The sequence below is a fragment of the Lampetra fluviatilis genome, chromosome 33, assembly GCF_964198595.1.
Source record: "Lampetra fluviatilis chromosome 33, kcLamFluv1.1, whole genome shotgun sequence".
In the NCBI taxonomy this organism is placed as follows: Eukaryota; Metazoa; Chordata; class Hyperoartia; order Petromyzontiformes; family Petromyzontidae; genus Lampetra; species Lampetra fluviatilis.
This window is the reverse complement of record NC_136307.1, coordinates 5,254,123-5,276,984: the sequence shown is the minus strand read 5'-3', so window position 1 is coordinate 5,276,984 and position 22,862 is coordinate 5,254,123. Positions and strand designations below refer to the sequence as shown.

The following is a 22,862-nucleotide window of genomic DNA, read 5'->3' as shown; positions in this document are numbered from 1 at the left end:
CCCCATGTGCTTTTTTTTACCATATTCCCGCAGTATAATTAACAAAACTTAATATTTTCATTATGAAGAGACTTTTTTTTACAGGAGAAAATGTTAATATAATAGGCTCATTATTCAGGCAATGGCTCTGCAGAACAAGACCTATTGCTCAAAACGTGTGTTACGTCTAATTTTCCAATAAGGGCAGTGTTAACAAAGTTGTGCATTTTTAAATGTGTACACCACTACCACAGGTCCCTTGTTGAATTTTCTACAAATTTTTACTCCCCGTGAAGACTCAAGTCAATATTATTTTCATTAAAATCTATATGGAAAAAAGCATGGAATTGACCAAACATTCCCAAGAAGAACCAAACTGAAAAATAACTTCCCGAGGAAACCTGGGGATGGTTTCCCTTGGTAAATAAAGGATTTACAATTTCCTCTGTAAATAAATGTTTCTTTGCTCATTTTCTCATGGTGCACAACTGCACCCGAAGTTCATCTGTTGCCACAATTGGGTTCAACAGGGGCCTTGAGAAAACCAAACAACTATAATGCTCGCACAGACACCGCACACATGTCGCAGGGATAGCAATTTATTAGGTAATATCTGCAGAAAAAGCGGTTATAATTGCCTTGGTTAAAAGTTCCGATGGACCTCTCTGAACAATCTTTGGACCGACACCTCAAACCTTCTCACTCGTTATTTCTAGAGACAAAACTCAGAACGGAAACTTGCCAAATGCCAACATTCTCCTCACTCTCCAGCACCCAGACACTGCTCTCCAGCAGCGTAGGGTTCTCACGAGACGATATAATGCCGCAGTCCCTGTAGGCACTCGGCACCAACTTTTAACAAGCTGGCTGGTGACCGATTGCCCACAATCGACCAATTGGTGGTAGCCGTGTAACAATTCGCAAACCCCCCTCCCCCCATAATGCGATGAAGTTACACGAGTCAGGGGTTGCAATTTGATTCGATAATCGCATTTCTCATTTTGGTAAACATCAAGCCTCGAATTGTCTGCAAGGTTTATAAGGAATCAATAATGCAAATGTATACGAATCAAAATTACGATTCTTACCTGCATTATTTGATAAACGTATCGTGAACAAATTTATACATTTTAATCGTTGAATCGTTACACGCCTACTAAAACGGCATGTGGCGCTTCAAAAATGGCATGATCTTTGTAAAACCGGTCAAGTATGCTGCTGCAAACACAACTGGCAATCACTTCTATAGGGATCTTTCAGACAGAGACCATCACTTTCAGATAATGACCAATGTGATGACCGATCACTTTCAGCGAGATCAATAACAGCGACCCGCAATTCATTTCCATTGATGTGAAAATATAAGGGATCTCCTTATTTGGCTTCTGTTCAACGAAACCACCTCCACAGAATTTCATTTATTTTTTCCCATTGCAATGACGAAAAGCACGATAGGGTGACAATTGGGGTGAGAGGACTGCTCTTGCATCGCTATGGAAAATAATAAAACAGAATGCTATGGCGATGGCCTGAATACATTTCTACAGGTGAACGGTCATTGATATGGTAGCCTCCAAAATGTAGCCGTTGTGCCGATTTTGCGCCTCTTTGCTGCAACCACTCTCGTGTCAATCTTTAAAAAAAATTCCCCAACGAAGGGAAATTGAAATCAATCAACATCTCATCTCAAGCCTTCACAAACACTTACTCTGATCCTTCTGATATAAAAAAAAAACCAAACCCAGCTCTGGAGTCCGAGTCTCCGGAGCGTACAGAACATGTAACCAGGCTTTCGCCAGCAGAGCCACTCGTCTGGCTCGTCAGGGGATTCATAATATAATTGGTCAAGTGCTAATGCTACAAATGTCAGCAGGAGGTTTTCCCGGTCACGGCCTGGCCATCAACGTGCCCAGTAAGGTGTCGCAAAACCCACATGACGCCGCTCTGAGAACAAAGAACAGTCCCCCGTCCCCCCCCTTGGGGGTTTCTGGAGTGCGAGTATCGCACGACCAGCATTGAGGGTGGTGAGAAAAGGATGATGGTACTGATGGTGTGCAGGGAGTGGTGAAAAAGGGGTGGTGGTGGTGATAATGATGCGTGTTTTTGGTGAGGAGAGATGGGTTGGTGAATGAGTTGATGACAAAGTGGAGATATGGAGAAGTGATGTTGTTTATAGGAGAGAAGGTATAGATGGCACATTGGCCATGTGAAAGGTGGAGTGGTGAGGTGGACAGGAATTGTTAGTGAAGTGAACAACAGCGTTGATGTCGAGGATACGGTAGTGACGCTATTATTAGGGGAGAGCCAATGGTGACTATACAACGCCGATGCCGATGCATGTGGTGAACGCCAGTCTTGCAAAAATGTAGGGATGGAGAGTCGAGGCATGGCGATGTGAAGGGTGTGACAGCAGCGGGAGACGAAGGATTTCATTGGCTGGCGACGGCGTGCACGGAGAACGCGACGGGCAAGGCGGCAGGTTGTGGGGGGATTCACTCGGCGCACAGCACGGCGACGCCGCGCTCGTGGAAGCTGTGCGGTTCCTCCTTGGTGGCGATCTCCATGTCGATGGTGAAGATGAGGTCGGCGCGCGTGAAGTTCAGGTACACGGGCAGCGTCACCTGGAGGGGACGGCGCAGGCAGCGGCGTCAAACAAACAAAAAAAACACACCCATCGCTCTTGCGCATGTTCAACAAGTGTCCACCGTAAATACAATATGATCATCCGCTTGTTGTCATTAAAAGCAAATTAAAAAAATAATGGAGACAGTTGCAGTGAACAAACAGAATGGATATAAACACGGAACAAACTATCAATACATTCACGAGATAATAAGATACGCGTTTCTGCTTTGCACGGATGTATACATCAGCGTTAATAAACAACAATTTAATTAAAACAGTACTTAATTCCTATTCAAGTTTACGATTTTATCTAACCAATAAAATAAATTTTATATTAATACTTTAAATAATGTATATTATACCGTAGTTTACAGACTGCAGCAGAAACTGCTCCCAAACTAAATTGGTAAACCACTGGGTGGTACAGACCGATTTCGTTATACGGTCAATCAAATGTCAAACTTTTTGACGGTTATCCAAATATTATCTGAAGTTACAGTCCTTTAAAAAAAACACCACTGAGTGTTCCCACCGCTGGGTATACTGACAAGTGAGATAAATAACTGATCAACTCATGCACTGCTTATGAGAGACTGCTCGGCAAAGTGCGCCCTCATCTATGGTTAAAACAACAAAAAACTCAACCAACTTGTCAATAATACCGCAATAAAGGAAATATGTAGCGGAAAACCTTTTGGGCAATGACAATTTTTCATAGAAGAGAGACCATCTCTCTCGACGTTTTTTTGTATTTGTGCACCACTGCCACCAGCATCACATATAAAAATCGTTTAACTCGTAAGTTTAAACAAGAACTCCAAGATAGACGTTTAATCTCCAGCACTTGCCGCAAGCACTCGAGCCGAATCTCCCAAGAAATTGGGATAGACTCGGACAATGACGGATGCAGAGCGGCGAGGCATACAAAGGGGGCACCACGGAGCCACCGACGGGGACATACCAGGTTTGTTTTGGCCTGGGCCAACGTCTGTCGGATCCAGCGCAGCTGCGTCAGGGGCAGGTCGGAGGAGATGGCGGAGGACAGCGACAGCTTGTTGTTGTTGCACGCGGCCCCCTGCAGCTTCAAGCCTGCTCCAGGGGGACGAGGATCAGGCGGTTATAGGCGATGCGCCTCAGTCTTTATTTAATTAATGCCACACGTTTTTACGAGGTCCCCTGAAACCCCCCCGCCTTCGCTTCAAATAACACTTTTAGATTGTAGAAAACGAAAAATGAAAAAGTGTCAAATATAAATTAGGGAAGCTTACATATTACAAACAGGAAAAAAAATGCACGCATACAGTTCAAATATAAGGAAATATGAAAATCAAGAAATACATTATAATTAAATACAAACCAATTTTATATACTTCAATAGTCTGCATGCTATTGAGACCGTGGAAGGGTCGAGGCAGAGCTATGTAACATGGTCATGTAACATGGCTACATGCCATCGCCTTCCAAGCATCTAATTGCATTATTTATAGCTACACTCAATTGTATTCGCACAGCGGTAATAAAAACACATCACCAAACATGTTGCTATCGGTAGAGCCATAATGATTCCTAGCGTAAATAATTCAGGGAATCGTGATTCAGGGGTGCAATTTGATTCGGGAGTCGATAATGTTCCTGCTTGATAAATGCAGACCGCTGTGAATTTGAAGAATTCACATAATTTACATGAATATTTAATATGTATAAATCAGACGCACGCATTCAGTTGTGCACGTAAAAATGGATTATGGCAAGCACAAGGATAGGTTTTATTAGATGACCAGATAACTTATCACGAGTTAACCATATCATGAGGCAAATCAACATCACGAATTGAACTCCACAAGCCAGCAGAAAGCCACGCTCGTGAACGGCCCAAGAAGAGGACACCATCAAACAATTTATGGAGGCAATGCTATGACTTTAACGCAGCAGCAACAGTGCGGCACTCATTTTTCTATTGGAAGAGCAGTTCACCGCGTGTCCATCATCCACTGGTAATAATGGATAATGAAGATGATTTGTTCCTGATAGAGCACCCCCTGTCCTTTGGGTCGGGATGTCTGAGCGCTTTACATGACATCCTATTTCAACACATTTTCAAGGGTCATCACCAGTGGCAACTGCTCCCTTTAAGCATAAGGTGACTTAGCACCTGACCTGCAAACGGGTAATTAAACTGAATTTATTTTAAAATTTTACCGGGCAGGCCCACGGAGCTTTCCAGCTCTTTTTCAGAAGCGATCTGGCAACAAATGACTGCTCGACAAAGTGGCTTATCATCTATCGGAAATTTATAGCAGCCAAATATTCGAAACACGTTTCTAAAAAAACGTCATCATTGTGACCATCGTCAATTATTTTGCCAGTAGGGGGTGATGTTTGCCAATTATAATCCCAATTGAGCAAGTTAGGGATAACCTTAGAAGTTTGCAAATTTAGAGCCTGGTGCACTTAGACATCTAAAGACCATGGGGGTCTGTCTTGGGGTGAAGCAGAGAAAGCTGATAAAGACCGTCCGGCATGACGTGCGCTTGTGGTGGCCTTATGCTCCACAGGGAGCGAAGAGGAGTAAGCTAAGCACTTAGATATGTTAATATCCTGAGTGGGGCTAGTTTAAAAGCTAAGCGCATAACCATTTTTCAATTAATATACATTGCAGTTATTGGTGATTGGGTGAGACAATCAACGAAAAAAAGACATTGTTTAATCATGTTTAAGTGTCCTGATTTTGACCTCCATCATCTTAGTGCTGACTCAGTGGTCCAATACGACCATTAAGAGCCAACTGAATAGGAGGCAGAGTACGACATCAAACTTCAGAACCCAAATCACAGACGTTTGCGATTATGAAACTTAGCTCTTCGACTGCAGCCACCCGGCCACGCGATGTGAGCGGGCACCATGAGGGTGTAGGGGCAGGGGGATGTGTGTGGTGGCTGGGAAGCATGACGAACCTGTGACGCCAAAGCTGCAGGAGTCGAGGGCGGCGTGCTGGAGGCTCGTCACAGACACCTCCAGCGCCAGCTCTTCCAGTGACCAGCTGTTGGCCTGCGCCACATACTGCTGCGTGGCCGTGATGTACGCCTCCGGCACGAACAAGCCGCCCAGCCACACGTGCAGGTTCTGTCGGGAAAAAAAGTCATCATCGTGACCATCGTCAGCCATCGTGGGGGAGCCTTCGTCGATAGCTTTGTGTCGATCATGGTTAATTGATAGAGCAACGACTACAATTTCACATTCTGGCTTGAACCCACATGAATGGGAAATTGTAGTTTTTGCTCTGCATATACATCAGCCGTACAAAAGAAGATTGCTAATGATGACAATGTAAAGCGGTGTTCTAGGTCTCTCTTGCAGAGTGAACGGTGTGGGTGGGTGGGTGGGATGGGTCACCATGCGGGTGGGTGTGCGAATGTGTGGGCGCGAGTGGTGGGGAAGTTGGGGTGGGCGGGGTGTCGCCCCCACCTTGAGCTCCTTGGCGCCGCCGCTTGCCGCACGCTCTGAGATGTTCTGCAGCTGCTTGACGCGATCACTGAAGTCAGACACCCACTGCAGCACCGTCATGTCGGCGGGAATCGTGTACAGCCCCCAGCTACGTGGAATTATGCCTAAGACAAAGAACACACACAAAGATGAAAGTTTCCTCCCCCGCATAGCATTTAGTAGAGTGTTTGCGAGCACCTATTAAAGCTGGCATGGCGCATGAGGGGGCGGTGATAGCCAGCATCGCACCCAGCTACCTTTGTCTCCCCCAGTGGTGATGTTTACCCAATGCACCAGGATGTTTATTTAAGGTTAAGTCAAGAGATGGGAGACACAGGAATGGTTCAAATCCCACTTGTGACCCATGTTGTGCATGGCTCAGAGGAGAAACCAGCTTGGCTGGGATTGGAGCAGAGTATATAAACCACTTCACTACCACTCCGAAAACACTCACACGGGAACAAACAAAATTATGTAGATAAAACACTAATGTGACAGGGGCAACATATATCAAAGCTCCGCAATGACAAATTCAAGAATCAATCTCACTGGCCACCTCGCAACCCAAGCCTCCATCACCTGGTATTCCAGAGGAGTCTTCCCCACCCAAGTACTAACCAATCTCAACTCTGCTCGTAGCTTCCGAGATCTGGTTGATCTGGGGAGCAAGGCGAAAATTCCAAAACACGATTGCCTGGGGCGCTCTTTCCTTGCCACGCAAAGGCATTCGATGACGGCGCCCCTTTCCCTTTGGAGCGAGAGAAGGGCACGCATGTGGCGACACTCGGGGGAGGCCCTCACCCTTGACGAGCTGGCTGATGAGTGTGCGCAGGTAGTTGGTCTGCTTCTTCTTGGCCTCGCACACATGCACTACGTCCTTAAGGTCCCCGCGCACCACCTGCAGCAGCTTCATGCCCGTGTTCACCTCGCGCTCGAAGAAGCGGAAGAGCGGATCCTGGCAGGGCGCGTCGGGTAGGGGAAGGGGGTGGGAGGGAAGAGGGAATGAGGGCCGTGCACTGGTGCTGCGAGCCCCAAGCCACGGAGTGCAAGTGGCGAGACACCACGAAGTTATAGAATTGTTTTCATCGACGCCAAATATATTTTAATGATGCATACGATTGGCACGTTATGAGATGACATTTCCATTTGCAATTCCCAGCAGCAAGCACTATCATTGCCCCATGTCAGCTGAAAATGTTAGTGGTATTGGTAAAACATCCCAAGCAATGAAAAATGTATCTGCGAATTACTTAATTTGGGTTACACAAAGCAACACTGCTCCCTTACTGCAAAAACCTGAAAAACAATCTTGAAAAAGAATGTGGCTTTCTTGGGTAAACAATAAAATTTATATTAATAATAATGGCCACTGGGAAGTGATGACATAACTATTTACAAGGTCACTTCAATTGCAACATCACGCATACAAAGTGAATCTGTTGTCATCTCCATAGATTGCAATATACTGATTTTAATATCCACTCATTGGTGAGAAACCCGAGATGACCATCACCTCGTTACCCTTGACAACCCAGTTTAACCACAGGTATCTGAAATTCAAGATTTGTGACCTGGAAACTGGGTTCAACAAAAGTCCATTACAAACATTATCAGCCACCCTGAACCACCTGGTCACCCGCTAAGTCCCACCGCTCACAGACATCGCTGGCCACACTGGGCCCGGACCGCAGACTCACCTTGATGTTCTCGACGGTGCGCTTGAGGAGCCCCACCGCGTCCGGCACGAGGCCCAGCCAGTTGAGCGCCGTCGTGTGCAGCGTGCGCATCCACGCGGGGCGGCCGTCCGACGTGGAGCTGGGGCGCCGCTTCTTCTCGGGCGCTTGATGAGCCAGGTCCTCCTCGTCCTCCAGAAGCTGCATCTTGAGCAGCTTGCTCAGCATGTCCGTGCCTGGCGGTTGAGAGTGGAGGCCGACGGTCTTTAGATGTTTTTTATTTCTTTTTTTATTATAAAAAGCGTGAAGTATTCCGTAGACAACAAGCCCAAGGGGCCAGGTGCCCACGGGGCAAGGGAAGGTGGTTGTGAGCTCACTGCCCTACCCACATAGGGGGCAACATTCGGGATCTTTCGAATGTATTGGCAGGAATTTTGGCGAAGTGGTGTGCGCCGTGCGACGATTGGGGATTAGGGGGTACGTGCCGTTGTTTGTGTTGTGTGCGCGCATGCAAGTGCGTGTGTTGTGCATATGTGGATTTGTCAGTTTGTGTGTGCAGTATATACAGACATGCGTGGGAGTTTGTATGCAGAAGTATGTAAATATATTTTCGTGTGCGCTGTGCATATGTCAGAGTTGTGTGGACGTATGTGCACGTGTGCAGATACATCCACACGCGACGTCACTCAGTTGCCCTACCTTGCGTGGTGAGCAGAAGCTTTTCGGCATTGTTGGGGAGACCGAGCCAGGATGGTGTCTGGTTGTCGGGCAACATCTCCACCCACTGCACAAACTCCTCCCGTCTGTCTCACCAACACGCACGCACCAAAAACATACGCACAGCGGTGAGCAAATACACACAAATATACACCAGTACCAAACTCCCAAGCGGATACTGCAAAAACAGCATTGGCCGCGGGACCCTATCATCTCTTGCACTGCACTGGATTTTCTCGTACCGTATGCCGTCCGGCATGAGGATGTCGGATTTCCCGTCCACCATCCGGACGAGCCGGAAGTCACCGTCGAAGCTCGCCGTCGTGAAGAGGCGATTGATGAAGGTGTTGAGCAGCCGCTGGTCGAACTCGTTGTCGATGCGGCCGCCGTAGATCGACTGCGACATGAGGGTCCTGAGCGCCGTCCACGGCACCTTGTCCGGCGAGATGTTCTGCCGGCCCTGCGGTGGGAGAGCAGCGGCAGCAGCGATCGATGCTTCAGATGCACGGTTTTACACTGAAGGGCAAGGCAAGCACGTGTATATTAAGCAAGTTGCGGAAAAAACAACTGGATAAATAACCATTTTACGAGATTCAAAACAATGATTGTGTAGACATAGTTGCAGTGAACATAAAGCACGATCACACTTTCGACGAGACAACAAGCTGTTCACTTGTTTTTGCCGTCAACGACTCTGCCTTTGTGCAAAAGAAGCGTGGAATTAACGAGTGGAACGTAGGAGTGGACCAGGGGGAGCTGGGGTGGATGAGGAGCCGGGGAGTGGGGGGGGGTGCATGGACGAGGGGCGCACAGCGATGGACGAAGAGAGGATGACGAAGAAGAGGGAGGAGAGGGGGGGGACAGCACCTTGGCGGTATCGTCGAGCCACGTGTCGACCGTGTCGAACGCCGAGCGCAGGTCGGAGTCACTGAACTCGTACTTCTTGGCCCAGCCGAGCGGCGCGTAGCGCAGGCGCTCCTGCACCACAGCGTGGAACCACGCCACCAGGAAGTAGAGTCGCGCCCGCTCGCCCGGGGCCTGTGGTGCGGCAGGAAGCGGGCATGACATTTTCCTGAGCACAGGGCAGGCCGGAACATCGTGACAGCAGTGAGGATGCGCTCGGCCAAAGCGTTTATAATAAAAAAAAATTAAATGAAGGAGTCTGTTTATTTTCTTGGTTCTTTCGGTAAAGTCACGTAGAAGGAAAATTAAAAAAAACATAATAAAATAAGAATTTTATTATGTTTCATTTTTATTATTTTATTATTTCCCTTCTACGTGACTTTACCGAAAGAACCAAGAAGATGAATCCCTGCAGTCACGAAAGCTTTAAATCGAGTCTGTTCAATCGGCAAAATCAAATTTAGGTCAACTGATACCATCACACTTCTCTGGGTCGTACGTTTTATTAGCCAAAGAAATGGGGGTCTATGGTTAAAAAGGTTCAAGGACGTCTGGTCTCTAAAAAGATTTGCTTGCGTGGCTGTCCAAAAAAAATATCATCTGATGCAAGGGTTACCCAAATACAAAACATTATCATTAATAGTAATCAGTGTTGTCCTACAGATAGACTGACTTCTTGCCAAACTTCCACCACTAGTTCAGAGCCATCAAGGAAGGTGCCAATGCTTTCTTGGGATACACAAAGTTAGAATTTCTGTGCTAGAATACTACATCCAGATTTTTCCCATTTTTAAATAAATGGTTGATAAATATTGCACTTCGGCCATTTTCCCAGTTATGGGTTATGGAAGCCATTGGCACATTTTCAAAAAGAAAAGACACTGGCGCATTGCTCATTAAGAGACTCGGGACACGTGATAATAATTCTATTTCAGGCCATTTCATTAGTTTATAAAAAAAAATTATTCGTGGAAATTTCACCCCAACGGTTTCTCACCCATTTCTAAATTAAGCAACTCAGTCATTGGTGCAAATTGGCTCTCGATTTTTTTTGTAACGAGTCAAGGGTTTAATTACGTAATCGCCGTGACACCAACAGCGCTGAGCATATTTTCAGCTTAACACAGCAGATTTAATGCTTAAATACAATTAACATGCAGTCTTGTCTGCGTAACGGTAATGAAACATCGTGAACCCTGTTCTCGTGTCGCCATGAGCCGTGGGGGTGGGGGTTCGGAATCGTGGGTGACAGCAGTGAAGGTGGCGACCACCCCCACCATGACCCTCACCTTGCACATGCGAGCGGCCGACACGCTGCTCAGTGTGCGCTGCATGTTGGCCTTGACGCCGGGCGGAGGCTCAAACACGAAGCTGCGGCCAGCCCTCAGCAGGTTCACCGGAACCTGCCAGAGACATTGGGAGGTGGGGGATATGGGGGTGGTGGGAATCGAACGGAATGATCGATCAGAGAGATAAAGAAGAGGTAAGAGACATGAGAAAAATGTTTTACGGATAGTCGATACGGTAGTTGAGAAAGTGTGGGTGATGCAAGTGAGATATAAAGACCAGAGTAGATGAGAGATGGGAATGACAAGTAGGAATGGGAAACAAGAAGAATTGAAATAATAAAAACAAGGCAGATGAGAAATACAAGGAAAGAAAGGAGGGAAGGTGTTCAACATCTCAAATCATCCCTGCTCTTTTAACATCATTCATTACCAATGACTCAAAGCCTGAGACACCCCAAGCAACTGTCCAAAGCACTGCCTCTGCCCCCATAGGGGTTAGGAGCCGTACCTTGGGGTTGATCTCCATGGTGAGGAAAAGGCGGAAGTTGGTGTGGGGCTGCAGCGAGTGCAGCTTCTTCTCCAGCTGCATGAGCCAGCCGGGCGCCAGGTGAACGTTCTTGAGCATTACCCACCTGAGCACGCGGCACCGAGATCGAGGGTCATGATGGAGGTCGTGAGGTCATGATGCAGGTCAAGAGGTCATAATGTAAGCCACAGGACTGGCATACGGGCACCACCTTAAGCAATCCGTTAAAATAATTTGTACACGCAACTCATTGCTGCACTGCTGCAATGGTTAGGCTTTTGACCTTTGTTCAGTGTAAGTTGACAAATTATCATGAGTCCATGGATGGCATTCCTGTCGTCAGGAATACGTTTCTGCTGTCTGAAACTATCAATCACAGACACATTCGACACAGATGCCCCATCTCATTCGAGGAGCCTTAAGTTTGGCTCGTAGAGTCTCAGGAAATTTCTCTCACCCAACATAATCGATCCTTACTCGCGTTCAGTATTCATTCCAGCGAGCAGCAATTGCAGACAACAACAATTAAGCACTGAACAAAACACTCAAGCCTTTTGCAAGGTGCTATAAATACCAGCTATCGCTTAACGACCGTTAACAGAACTCCTCCCCACCTGCCAGACTTGACGGCGGAGTTAATGGCCTTCTCTGCCTGGTTGAAGCCTTCGGCGGAGCCTGAGTGGGTCGAGCAGAGGTGAAGAAAGAGAAGGTGGAGCGGAATCCACCGTTAATTTTTAATCGCCGACGGCTCAACCCCAAAAAACATAGGCACAAAAGGTAGCTGGACAAGGAGTTATTGACTGTGTGGAGATGCACACCATACACTCTTGATTCTTTAGGAGCACTATAAATTCTGTGCACGCAGCTGGGTGCAAAGAATAAAGTATCACCCCCCTCCCCCATTGTGAGGTTCTGCATACTGCAGCACAGATAGCTGTCCAAAGAAACCAGGAGAGTGTCATAAAAAAAGTTTTTGGATTTTCTGCAGCAACTGCCAGGGAGAATAATTCTCACTCATGAACACGTGTGATGATCATTCACATAGGAATAACACACACGCACTGTGAGAAGACGTGAAGGAAAGTGACAAGGTGGCACGGGCGAAAATGAGGAAGAGATTAAGGAGAAACAAGATGAGAGAGGAAGGATGGGCCGTGTGACCTTACCAATGGCGATAGAGGTGAGTGGTTTGCTCTGCTCCGTTGCGAGATCCTCCACCTGCCCGCTGGCATCGTAACCGGGCACGGAGCACATGAGCACCGGCGTGCCGGGCTTCACCTGTCCACAACAAAGACGATGATGATGACAACAGCTCCACGCAATTAACGTGAGTTCGTGCGTGCCAACCGCAGAGTGCATTCGCTGTAATAGTGCGCCGAGACGAAACCGATAGAATCTGTTTTAGTCGCGTGCGGCTGAAAACGAGAACGTTTAAACCCAGAAGTCTCAACATTGCCGGCTCAGCGCTCTGACCCAGTATTATCTTTCCACATTCCATACCAGGTGAGCACAAACAAAAGACAAAGATCTTCGTTGTCTGCCTTTTACAGACTGTTGGGGCAAGTCCTGTGAGCGAGCACCTATTTAGGCTGGTACAGCACACTAGGAAGTGGGTGGCCAGATCCTCTGCTTCCCCAATGCTGATGTTAACACACTGAAGCCGAGAGGAGGGGCCCAGCACCGGTTCAAATACTTGCCACGAGCGTTGCCCATGAGCGCGAATCGAACCTCGGGTTGCCGGGTTCGTGGCGCAGTGCGCTATCCACTGCAATTGCGCTGCCCACGACACACAAAAGCCCGTCCTCACCTCGGCGTCCACGATGGCACCCAGGTCCATCTGCTGCTCGGATGCGAAAGCTTCGCCGAACACCTTGCCCACAAACAAGTGCGTCATGGCAAGCAAGCGGTCGGGCCTGAAGGCCTGGATCGCCAGCAGCTGGTACATGGCCTGGCCGCAGGGGGCTGCACGACAGCACAAGCAGTCGTTACGACGGGTCTCCGAGCACCGCCAAACACAACCATGGTAGAGGCAATGGCGCGCAAAATCAACGACCCACAGCAGAGACAGCGCCCTGGAGCCGGTTGCATAAACAGTGCAAGTAGAATTTTACTTCAGTTCGCCATTCATAGAAATACATGTTGAGATGAAATGTGCTTCATGGAATTAGCCTCTGGGCACTGACAACGCAATGAAATGACCAACCAGCTGACTCAAAGCGAGCGGTGTTTATACAACTGGCCTAGGAGTTTGACATTTGAATTTGAATGCATTGAAGGTTTGCAAACCCTTATAAATTCAAACAATTGTATTTACTCACCCAAGAAAGTCTCAAGGCTCGTTCTCTGGAGCATGCTGTGCTGGGATGTTTGGCCGATTATATTACTGAGTGTTTTGTGTGCGAGGGGAAACCAGAGGATCTAGAGAATACCCCCACACACGAGGGGACAGAACTAAAAGCTCAACACTTTTTGGACTGCCAACTCCTGGAAAAGGTCGATGTTGCGTTCAAGCGCTTACATCCCAGCTTGCTACAATGAAATGGTCTCAATGGACTCTCTCATGGTTATGATGAATAAATATATGTATTAGGCATGTAACGATGCATGAATTCACTGATTAAACTTGATTCTTGGACTGACGGTATATTGTACATGTAAAATTGTTGTATTTATTTAAGTTCCGCATAATTGGTAATTTAAACCCATGCAGCCACTAGAGGAACTATATTTCACAATGTAAAAAAGACTAAAACTGACCCATTTTTGAATTGCATCATGACCACGCATTGTGCCAATTCATCGATTCATAAAAGGGGGCAAAAAAAAACAAATCACACGCCCGGGGCACCCACACAGCGTGCCGCCATGAGTGACTGCACACACTCACTGAGCGGCGTTTCCACGTCCCACACGGTGGGGACCATATGCTCGGGTGAGCCCATCTCCAGCCAGATGTAGAATTGCTGAAGCGACACAGGGGACGACGGGTTCGGGGTGGGAAAGCGAACGAGAAATAGCGTTAAACCTCACACGACAGTGATTTGTGCTGGCCTTGTCGACGAGACATCGCCAACAGTGGTCGAACTCTGCCGACCCTAGCCCTAACAAACTAGTCAACCAGACCCTGCCCCCTATCACGAACCATGACCACACTCGTGAACTAGACACTAAGTCTACCTATAACCCTCACAAACCAAGCAACCAGACAATAGCTTTATCCCCAAGTAACCAACCAAACACGAGCCCTTCCCTTAATCCCAACTCGTTAACTAGACACCAGCCCCATGCATAATCAACTTTCCAACCAGCCCCTTGCATCACCCCTTACCAAACTGTAGTTCTACTTCTTGTACCTTCGCTAAGCCCCCCCCCCCCACAACCTTTTCACTTTTCATTCTATGTAAAATTTTGCTGCTCACTTATTAAAACGACTTTGGCAGCCAGACCGTGATGGAACCCGGATGCAACCCGCTGACATTTTGTCGAGACGTGGCTCACCTCGTCGGCCTTGACATGCAGCGGCAGGTTGTTGAAGGCTGGCACGCGGCTCAGGCGCATCATACCCTCTGTCTGCTCGGCCGAGAGACCCTTCACCTTGGGGAGGTTCGCAGCGTTCAGCACAACCTCCTTCCCGCGCAGGAAGTGCTGAAATTCCTCGTCGTACGACGGCTCACTGACGTACGAACACACACACGCAGGTATTTACACAAGCAAAGGTAAGTGCACGTGCATAGAGAGGCACCCACACGTCCATACACAGCAAGCACGCCACACGAGCACACACATAGGAGCACGTGCCCACAAATCCTCAGATAGCCCAGAAACTCCTCGCTCCACATTACTTCCCTCGACAGATAAATCCTTCATCCCAGCAGGTTGGGCATCACACATGCACACGCGATTGATACTTGCGCGATCCACAAACCCCGCTTCCAAAGCCATGGATAACACGTGTGTGCTTCCCACGAACGGCATATTCGAGGGAGGCACTGAGATATTCTCAAGGGAACGAGGCAACCTTTGACGATGGTCAGACCGTGACCCAATTTGACTTCCCGGGCATCGCTGCACCGTGACACACCTGGTGGTGCCCTTGAGCTTGATGCGGGCTAGCAGCACGGCCAGGGAGACGTGGTCCTGGTGCAGCATCCCACGAGACACGCGGCTGTACACAACCTGCACACGCGCGTGCGCAAATATCGTTAAGCGCGGTGAGTCCACGGCCCATACCTTGTGTTACGCGAGCTACTTCATGTGCAGGCAGGTACCATCCTGGTGTATGTATGATGTTGAAGTTATTTCACACCGTACTAAATCGGAGGTGCTAGTGGCAGTGCCAATGTGTGTCGCGTTGGTGTACAAGCACTCGCGCGTGTTCCAAAGCGCTGCGCTGCGAACCGCACTTGGAAGAGGTCTTTGGTGATGGTGTCGAGCCGAGCTGTGTGGTCGCGCACCCCCTGCAGCCGCGGGTTCTCATACAGAACCGCATGGTAGATGTCCAGGTACAGCTGCAGCGAGTACTGGTACAGGAAGTGGATCTGTGCACCGCACCACGCACATTTTCAGACACACACACACAACACACAAACACAGATGTAAAGAAGAGTTCATTATGAAGGCGTTAAATGTAAGATTCACTCAAAATCAGGGATTCTCACAGTTGCGTTTTCGTGGAACCTAGAGGTCACTGATGGATAATCGCATCTACTCCAAGAGAATAATCTTGTTTATATAAATGACATCAAAGAAGAAGTGCTGTAGAACATCTATGTCTACATTGCCAATTTCCACAAATATATTTTTTTACGGATCCCGTGACTTGTGCAGAAGCTGTTTCGCAACCCTCGTAATTCAAAGAATTGTCACAATTCAGGGTCGTGATTCAATTAATTTTTTCGCTTTTATTATTATTAATCCTGCTACCAGCTATCACCTACCACCACCCATCCACCCCCAATGGCTGTCCCCTTTAGAACCGGCACCACCGCCTTTTCCACCCCCTCACCTGATTGAGGGACTCCATGGTGAAGTAGATGGAGCTGCAGGCCTTGGACAGGGGCAGGTACAGCTGCGACACGGCCTCCACCTCGGCCATCACCACGTCAGTCTCCTCCACCTTGCGCGTCACCTCGGCCGCCTCGCGCTTCAGGTTCTCCAGCGTCGTGATGATGGTGTCGTCATCGAGGATGCGCCCCTTTACCTCGTTCAGCGCCTGCAGCAGCGACTTCTCCAGCTGCCGCAGACGCAGCTGGAACTCACCTGCAGGCCGGAAACGCGGAACGGGCAAATGGCAAGGGGGGGGCGTCGCAATTCAAGGCTTCTGCGATTTGACGAATCGTCACAGTTTTGGGGTCACGGCAGGATTCCTGAATCACACTTTTTTCTTTACGCTTGTGATAGATGATGGTAGACATCTACAGAAATATATACTTGATTGAACATATACAAATCTAAAATCAAACATTGCCTGCTCGATTTGATGCACGTATTTATTTACGCAGGAAAGCCTCGTTATCTGTGTTTAGACTACCCTGCGAACAATTGAACTGACCAATCCAGGCAGGTGTACCAGTCTAACCTGGCCTGCCCACCTCCTATCTATACTTAGTTGTTCAAATGCGAGGCGAAACACAGGGTAACGCGTGATGTCACAGTAGTAATGAACAACGTGGCTCTAAAGTTCTCTCCATCTGGCATTTCATCCTTTGGCAGCTGCCAAAAACACACACCTCAGCTGCGTGCGATTCCTGAGCAATTCGGACAAGATCACCACGCGGACGATGTCACCTGGTTGAGTAAGCTATGCAATGTGTTGTAACAGGCTCGCGTTTTGTGACAATTTTTTTTTTAGTCTATGAGCAGGCTTCCCAGGAGCAGTGGGGTGGTATCGATGGAGGGACAGTGCGGCAAGCTTGCCGACCTTGCAGCTTGAGGAGGTCGGAGCGCTTCTCGTCCACGTCCGGCCGCTCAGCCTTGAGCACCTCGTTGAGGCACTGGCTCTGAAGGCTGCTGCGCGTCACCGTGAAGTTCACGAAGGTCACGCGCGAGCACAGGTCCGGCGGGAACTCGGCCTGTGAACGAGCGAGAGAGAGAGAGAGAGCGAGAACACCACGTTCATTTTGGACTCAACGAATGTCACGAGCGGAGATGTGGGAAGGCAAAATGGTCGGTACTACCGTGAATCGACAATGTTTTGGAGATGAAACAAAAAAGTGCCTCTATTGTGTCGTGGTTTTCGTATTCCAATTTAGAACACAACAGACAAATTTGGCGGTACCGTGGGATCTCGGGTGGAAAGGAAGATGACGAAGGACGGCGACAGGTCGATGTCCTGGTCGCCGAGCGTGATGAGCACGCGGCCGCCTGTACGCCGCACCTCCCGGTTCAGCACCGGGTTCAGGATCGGGTCGTAGCTCTCAACGTCCTGCGGCAGAAACACAAAGCTTGACGCATTCACGACCCCCACTCACAAAACATAAATACCGGGTACGTGAAAATTCATCGCTGAAAAGTGTTAACTATCCAAGGCCAGTATCACATTTCAAGAAAACACCAAGCTCACTCAATGCTCCGACCCACTGGCACCACCAACACAACTGTTAGGGCATGTGTAGCGATGGTGTAGTCGAGGGTGGTCACCTGCACAAGCAGGGGATTCCCGAAGCGCAGGGCGCTCTCCAGGTTCTTGCGGAAGGCGTCGTCCAGGAAGCTGGTGCGCGTGATCTTACGATCCTTGAACTCGTTCATGATGAATTCGGTCGCCTGGCCCGACGGATCGATGATGAGAGGGTACCTATAACGGAGATGGTGGCGGTAAAAAATAATTCACGTTACGATATGAGAACGGAAAGCAGTATTACCTTGCATAATGTAATTTTCTGATTTTTTTTTTTAAAGCAGGTTGGTGGAGGGGGTAGCGTACGTGGTGTGAAAATTGGAAGGTGGCGAGTTAAAATCCTGGTACGAGGTTGACGCAGACTTTCATCTCTTATGGGGCTAATAAAAACAAATTCCATTACGTGGGAAATCAACCAGCGGTTGTGCTACAAGATAGACTCGCCCTCCTGTACACAGAAGTTACACCACTGGCTCAGGGCTGTGAAGTGGAGATGAGGGCTGCCCCCCCCCCCCCGCACACTGCTTTGAGCGAAAAACCACCGACATTTTAAACGTAAAAATGACGCATCACATAGTTGTATCGGAGAGCTCAAGTGCGCGCACATGCTCACCTGTTGTAGCGCTTCAACATGATGGCGTTCTCCGTGCACAGGTCGTCGGAAGGTAGCGAGTTCGCCTGCCAGCGGAGCCTCTCGTCGGCGTTTGAGAGGTACTCGGTGCGTGCGATGTCCGAGCGGAACTAAGAAGCAATATAACAAAAAACATTTTAGAAAATACATTGAAAAAACAATCTTAATGTCGGTTTATTTTACTTCATTTGGTGACTATATTTCAGCTCTGAGAATGTATTACTTTTTATTTTAAATATTTTTTATTTTGACTACCACGAGATGAACATCTCCCTGCAGCAGAGCAAGTGGGAAAAGTGCAGCTCCCTCTATTGCGGATAAGAGGTCATTGACGGTATTTCAGAACTAGCGGTGTTTCACGCAGATTCCATGGACCATCCCTCTAGCACAGAGTGACACACGGATATGCGATAGTTTTGAACTGACGCTTCCTCTCACGACATGACGCAGAAAGCATGAGAAATGCCACCCCAACCACACGTGTCAGTGTTGTTACTGCGCTCCATTTCACAGCAACCACTGTGTGCCAGGACTCAGCTATAACCGAATCTCTTTCAGGAAAAAAAAAATTTGGCCTTCATTAAGATTTGTTTTTTTACAGACGAGTTCAAGCTCATTCAACAAAAGATGCATGATTCACAAGAGGAATTCTGTTTCAGATTTCAGAGATGCAGCAGGGGCTTGTACCTGCAGGTTGGCCTGCTGCAGGTAGTGAGTCCAGGTGGTGAAGAGCATCTGGCGCATCTGCTGGTCAAAGTAGCCGGCGTAGGCTACAAACGCGGCCGACAGGAGGCAGTCCCCGGCGATGGTGGACATCTGGCTCTTGAACGTCTCGCTCGTCTGCTCCCAGCGGTCCTGCTCCGCCGCCAGGCTCTTCAGCAGCGCTGTGCTGCGGTTCACCTGTTGGGGTGGGGGGCAAAGAGGGGAGAGGAGGTGGGGGGGAGAAGGGGTCGCCAGGGAGTGGCACCAGGGTTAATTGAGAGGTCACCGTCGAGGAGTGGAAAGAAAATAAAACGAATATCAATTAATATAACCCTCAAATAAATATCTCACAAGTCATCCCTAAGTTACTTTACAATGTACTAAAATAACCACCAGTCTTAAGATGCGATGACAAATTAGTGATTGAGTCCTTAACTGACTTCGGGAGCAAGTTCCAGAGTTCAAGTGCATAAAAACAGACAAACTTGTCTGGGTGTCTTGAAGATTTTGGTTCAATTTACAAGAAGGCCAAAGTGAAGCATCTACTGAATCTAGACAAAAGCAATAAATACACAAAACAGCCAGTGTCCTAAGACTAAAAGGTGACACGCTATTGAAGGCCTTAAAAATTCTGACACATTCTTTGAGGTTACAGATCATCATGTACGTATGTATGTTGAACTTCTTTCACACCGTACAGAGCCAACCATGCTAACCGGAAGCACGATCTTGAAATGTAAGCGGCCCGGACACCCACGCTCACCTTGGCCTCGACGGTGGCGAGGTCGGCCTTGATGGCCTGCGCCTGCGAGATGAGCAGCGCGTACTCCTCCTTGTAGCGTGCGATGCTGTCTTCCAGCTGGCGGATCATGCGCTCCACCTCGTCCGCCCGCACTTGGTTCTCCTGCGCGTCCTCCTCCAGCTTGAGCAGCTCATTTCGGAGTGGCTCCACGCGCTTCAGCATGTCTGCGTAGTTCAACTGCAGGGCACAGGAGGCCACGGTGGCGAGATGTTAACTACCTCGCCTGGAATTTAGGAGGCTGTGGGTTCGATCCCGACCCTGACGCCTGCTGTATATTTGGAGCTTGCATGTCTCTATCCCTGTGGTTGCGTGGATTTTTTCCGGGTCCTCCGGTTTTCCCCCCCCACGTTTAGAAACATGCGCTTCAAATGTTTGGCTGCTATAAATTTCCATGTGATAAGTCACTTCGTTGAGCTATCATTTGTGATAGCCAGGTCACTTCTGAAAAAGAGTTATATAGCTCAGTGTGCTTTACCTGGTAAAACAACAATAGTTAAGTCGGAGGTTAGAAGGCTATACTGACTACTGGAGATCATGAAGAAGGCACTGACCCGCTGCCCCTCAAACTCACCTGGGCGATGGCCCACTTCACCATGGGTCCGCAGGCCAGCGACGCACGGTTCACCATCTCGTAGTTGTAGCTCGGGTTCGACAGGAAATTCTTTTTCATCTTGTCACGGGTCACGTCACTGTCGGGGTTCATGGCGGGGGATGGGCGTTAGCGTCAGGTGCCAGATGAGTTACGCAAAAAAAGAATGCGATAGAAAGCTAGGGTAAGCCATCAGGGTCCCCCCCCCCACCTGATCTCCTCCGTGTTGAAGTTGACGATGGAGGTGATGAAGTTCTCGCGGATGATGACCTGGCGGATCTTCTTCCAGTCGTTGGTCTCCTCTCCGAGCAGCAGGCAGATGGACTCTAGAGCCAGCTTGACGGCGGCCGGGGGGTTGCCCATGGAGCGCACCTCCACCAGGTGCTGCTTCTTTATCGAGCTCACCGCTGAAAGGCGCATATGCATGTACACACGCGTAAGTAGGTCAAATTAGGTTTTGTAACCTTGGTAAAAACTGTTTTTTGATGGTCGGTGTCGCCGTCCACTGGACTTCACTATTCTTAACATTTGGCCCAAAGGAAATTGTGAAATGAAATAATAAAGATATCCAGCGAATGGTGACACCGACATTCAAAAACATATGAGTACACATGACACAGATCCCCCATATAGCCTTGAGGGGGTAGGTGGCCAACACCACGCCCGACCACCTTTGTCGCGACCACTTTGTCTCCCTCGTGGCGATGTTATCACATCAAACCAGATATTCATTTGAGGCTGAGTCGACCTAGCGGATGCCCAGGACCGGTTCAGATAATCGTCACTGGTGTTGGTCGTGAGCGGGAATCGAACCTGGGTCGTCAGGTTGGTAGCACAGCGCACCAACCGCCACACGACTGCTCCCCACAAGTACACAAGCACCTTCACCACCCACTAACCCCCACAGTGAACAAACTCAGGCCAGCTTCTCACATGTGCTGCTCTCACATTTATAGAGCTGGCCATTATCCACCCTTGTCTAAGCAATGGCCGGTTAAGCCTTACAACTATCAACATTTATCTCAAGGTCCCTTTTTACTCGTGCTTCGTTGTATCCATCACATTGAAAGATTTTATTTAAGCTTACAAATGTTATAATTCCTGAATATAAAAAAATGGCTGTCCCTTGTCTACATCTGGTGCCATACACAAAACAACATTAACTTGAAGTACATTAACGCAATCAGAAAAAAAAGTTGCATGTCGATTGATGGTGGCCACTGGGATGGTCTGATGACCTTAGCTTTGGACTAAAGTAGAGACAGACAACGCACAGCGTTGGGGAATATCTTCTGTCGCTTATTTTGGGTTTCGTCTCTTGCAACTGAGCTCACCGTTCTGGGCGTCGATGACGGCCGGTTCCACCTGGTTCAGGTCCTCCTGCACACTGATCTTCTTTTCGGCGATCTTCGCCTGCTGCTTGTGCAGCGACTCCTGGATCTCCTGGCTCATGACCTGCGTGTCGCGTCGTTCCAAACTGTGCGTTAAATTCATGTCGCGGCTGCCACTTAATAGTACGCAACCCTACCGTCTACGGTTTATAATGGAATGCCATTCAAAACCTCCCTCCTCCTAATTAATACATAGCAAAGTGCCCAAATGTTAAAACAGTAGCAAAACATTTACAAACCTACAATGCCACGAGTGCTTTGCTTGTTACTGGAGTGCATATTGCTTGTTGCATATAGCTCATACTTCATTGTGGCCTGTGACATCTGAGCATGTATTGTCTGAATACCAGATCCCAATTAACAAAGTATGTGCTGACAAAAAGAGACCAATAACGATGACAAAAAACACACAACCCCACCCACACACGCACCACCCTACCTTCTTTTTCTCCGCCTCCTGCTGGTCCTTCACCATCTTCTTCAGCTTGTCGTTGGCCGCCGTGTTCTTCGCCTCGAGCTCTTGCGACTTGATCGACAAATCCTTCCTCAGGTCCTCCACCTGACAACGAGCAATGAAACGACAACGATGAAGGTGGCAGCCGAGCCGAGCAACGTCGGGCCAGAGCCCAAACCCGACGACCTGTTCGCGTGCCAGCGCGCTCGTGCTTCGGCAACGGGGCAATGGGCGTCACCTGGTCGACGGTCTCCTTGATCTTGCGCAGGCCCACGTTGAGGTGCATCTGCTGCTCCTCGAGCTCGCTGCGCTTCTCGTTCAGGAGGTTGGCGTAGTGGTTGATGAAGTCCAGGTAGTGGCGCGGCGTGATGGTCGTCGTCCGGTTTCCCCTCTTGGTGAGGCGCAGGTTCGCCTGGCGCACGCAGGAGAGATAGTTAAGCAGGCGGACAGGTATACAGGTAGGCAGCCACACAGACAAATGT

The 22,862-nt window shown here is 48.7% G+C and overlaps 1 protein-coding gene across 2 annotated transcripts in view; it reads right to left on the bottom strand.

Moving 5' to 3' along the window:
* Window positions 1-565: 565 nt before the first annotated feature.
* LOC144943962 (cytoplasmic dynein 1 heavy chain 1-like) overlaps window positions 566-22,862 on the bottom strand; it is a 63,361-nt gene continuing 41,064 nt past the window's right edge. For both annotated transcript variants that reach the window (XM_078871877.1, XM_078871879.1), the window contains exons 51-80: window positions 22,619-22,792; window positions 22,366-22,485; window positions 21,870-21,990; window positions 20,747-20,942; window positions 20,518-20,635; window positions 19,908-20,123; window positions 19,130-19,342; window positions 18,425-18,552; window positions 17,835-17,988; window positions 17,473-17,619; window positions 17,116-17,266; window positions 16,201-16,454; window positions 15,599-15,733; window positions 15,277-15,371; window positions 14,694-14,868; window positions 14,083-14,158; window positions 13,003-13,157; window positions 12,362-12,473; window positions 11,810-11,870; window positions 11,178-11,301; window positions 10,670-10,783; window positions 9,345-9,515; window positions 8,720-8,937; window positions 8,460-8,563; window positions 7,785-7,996; window positions 6,889-7,042; window positions 6,070-6,212; window positions 5,559-5,727; window positions 3,566-3,693; window positions 566-2,600 (exon numbers count right to left, since the gene is read on the bottom strand). In XM_078871877.1, the coding sequence (XP_078728003.1) occupies window positions 2,472-2,600; window positions 3,566-3,693; window positions 5,559-5,727; window positions 6,070-6,212; window positions 6,889-7,042; window positions 7,785-7,996; window positions 8,460-8,563; window positions 8,720-8,937; window positions 9,345-9,515; window positions 10,670-10,783; window positions 11,178-11,301; window positions 11,810-11,870; window positions 12,362-12,473; window positions 13,003-13,157; window positions 14,083-14,158; window positions 14,694-14,868; window positions 15,277-15,371; window positions 15,599-15,733; window positions 16,201-16,454; window positions 17,116-17,266; window positions 17,473-17,619; window positions 17,835-17,988; window positions 18,425-18,552; window positions 19,130-19,342; window positions 19,908-20,123; window positions 20,518-20,635; window positions 20,747-20,942; window positions 21,870-21,990; window positions 22,366-22,485; window positions 22,619-22,792 (4,467 nt within the window). In that variant the 3' untranslated portion in view covers window positions 566-2,471. The remainder of the gene's footprint in view (window positions 2,601-3,565; window positions 3,694-5,558; window positions 5,728-6,069; window positions 6,213-6,888; window positions 7,043-7,784; window positions 7,997-8,459; window positions 8,564-8,719; window positions 8,938-9,344; window positions 9,516-10,669; window positions 10,784-11,177; window positions 11,302-11,809; window positions 11,871-12,361; window positions 12,474-13,002; window positions 13,158-14,082; window positions 14,159-14,693; window positions 14,869-15,276; window positions 15,372-15,598; window positions 15,734-16,200; window positions 16,455-17,115; window positions 17,267-17,472; window positions 17,620-17,834; window positions 17,989-18,424; window positions 18,553-19,129; window positions 19,343-19,907; window positions 20,124-20,517; window positions 20,636-20,746; window positions 20,943-21,869; window positions 21,991-22,365; window positions 22,486-22,618; window positions 22,793-22,862) is intronic.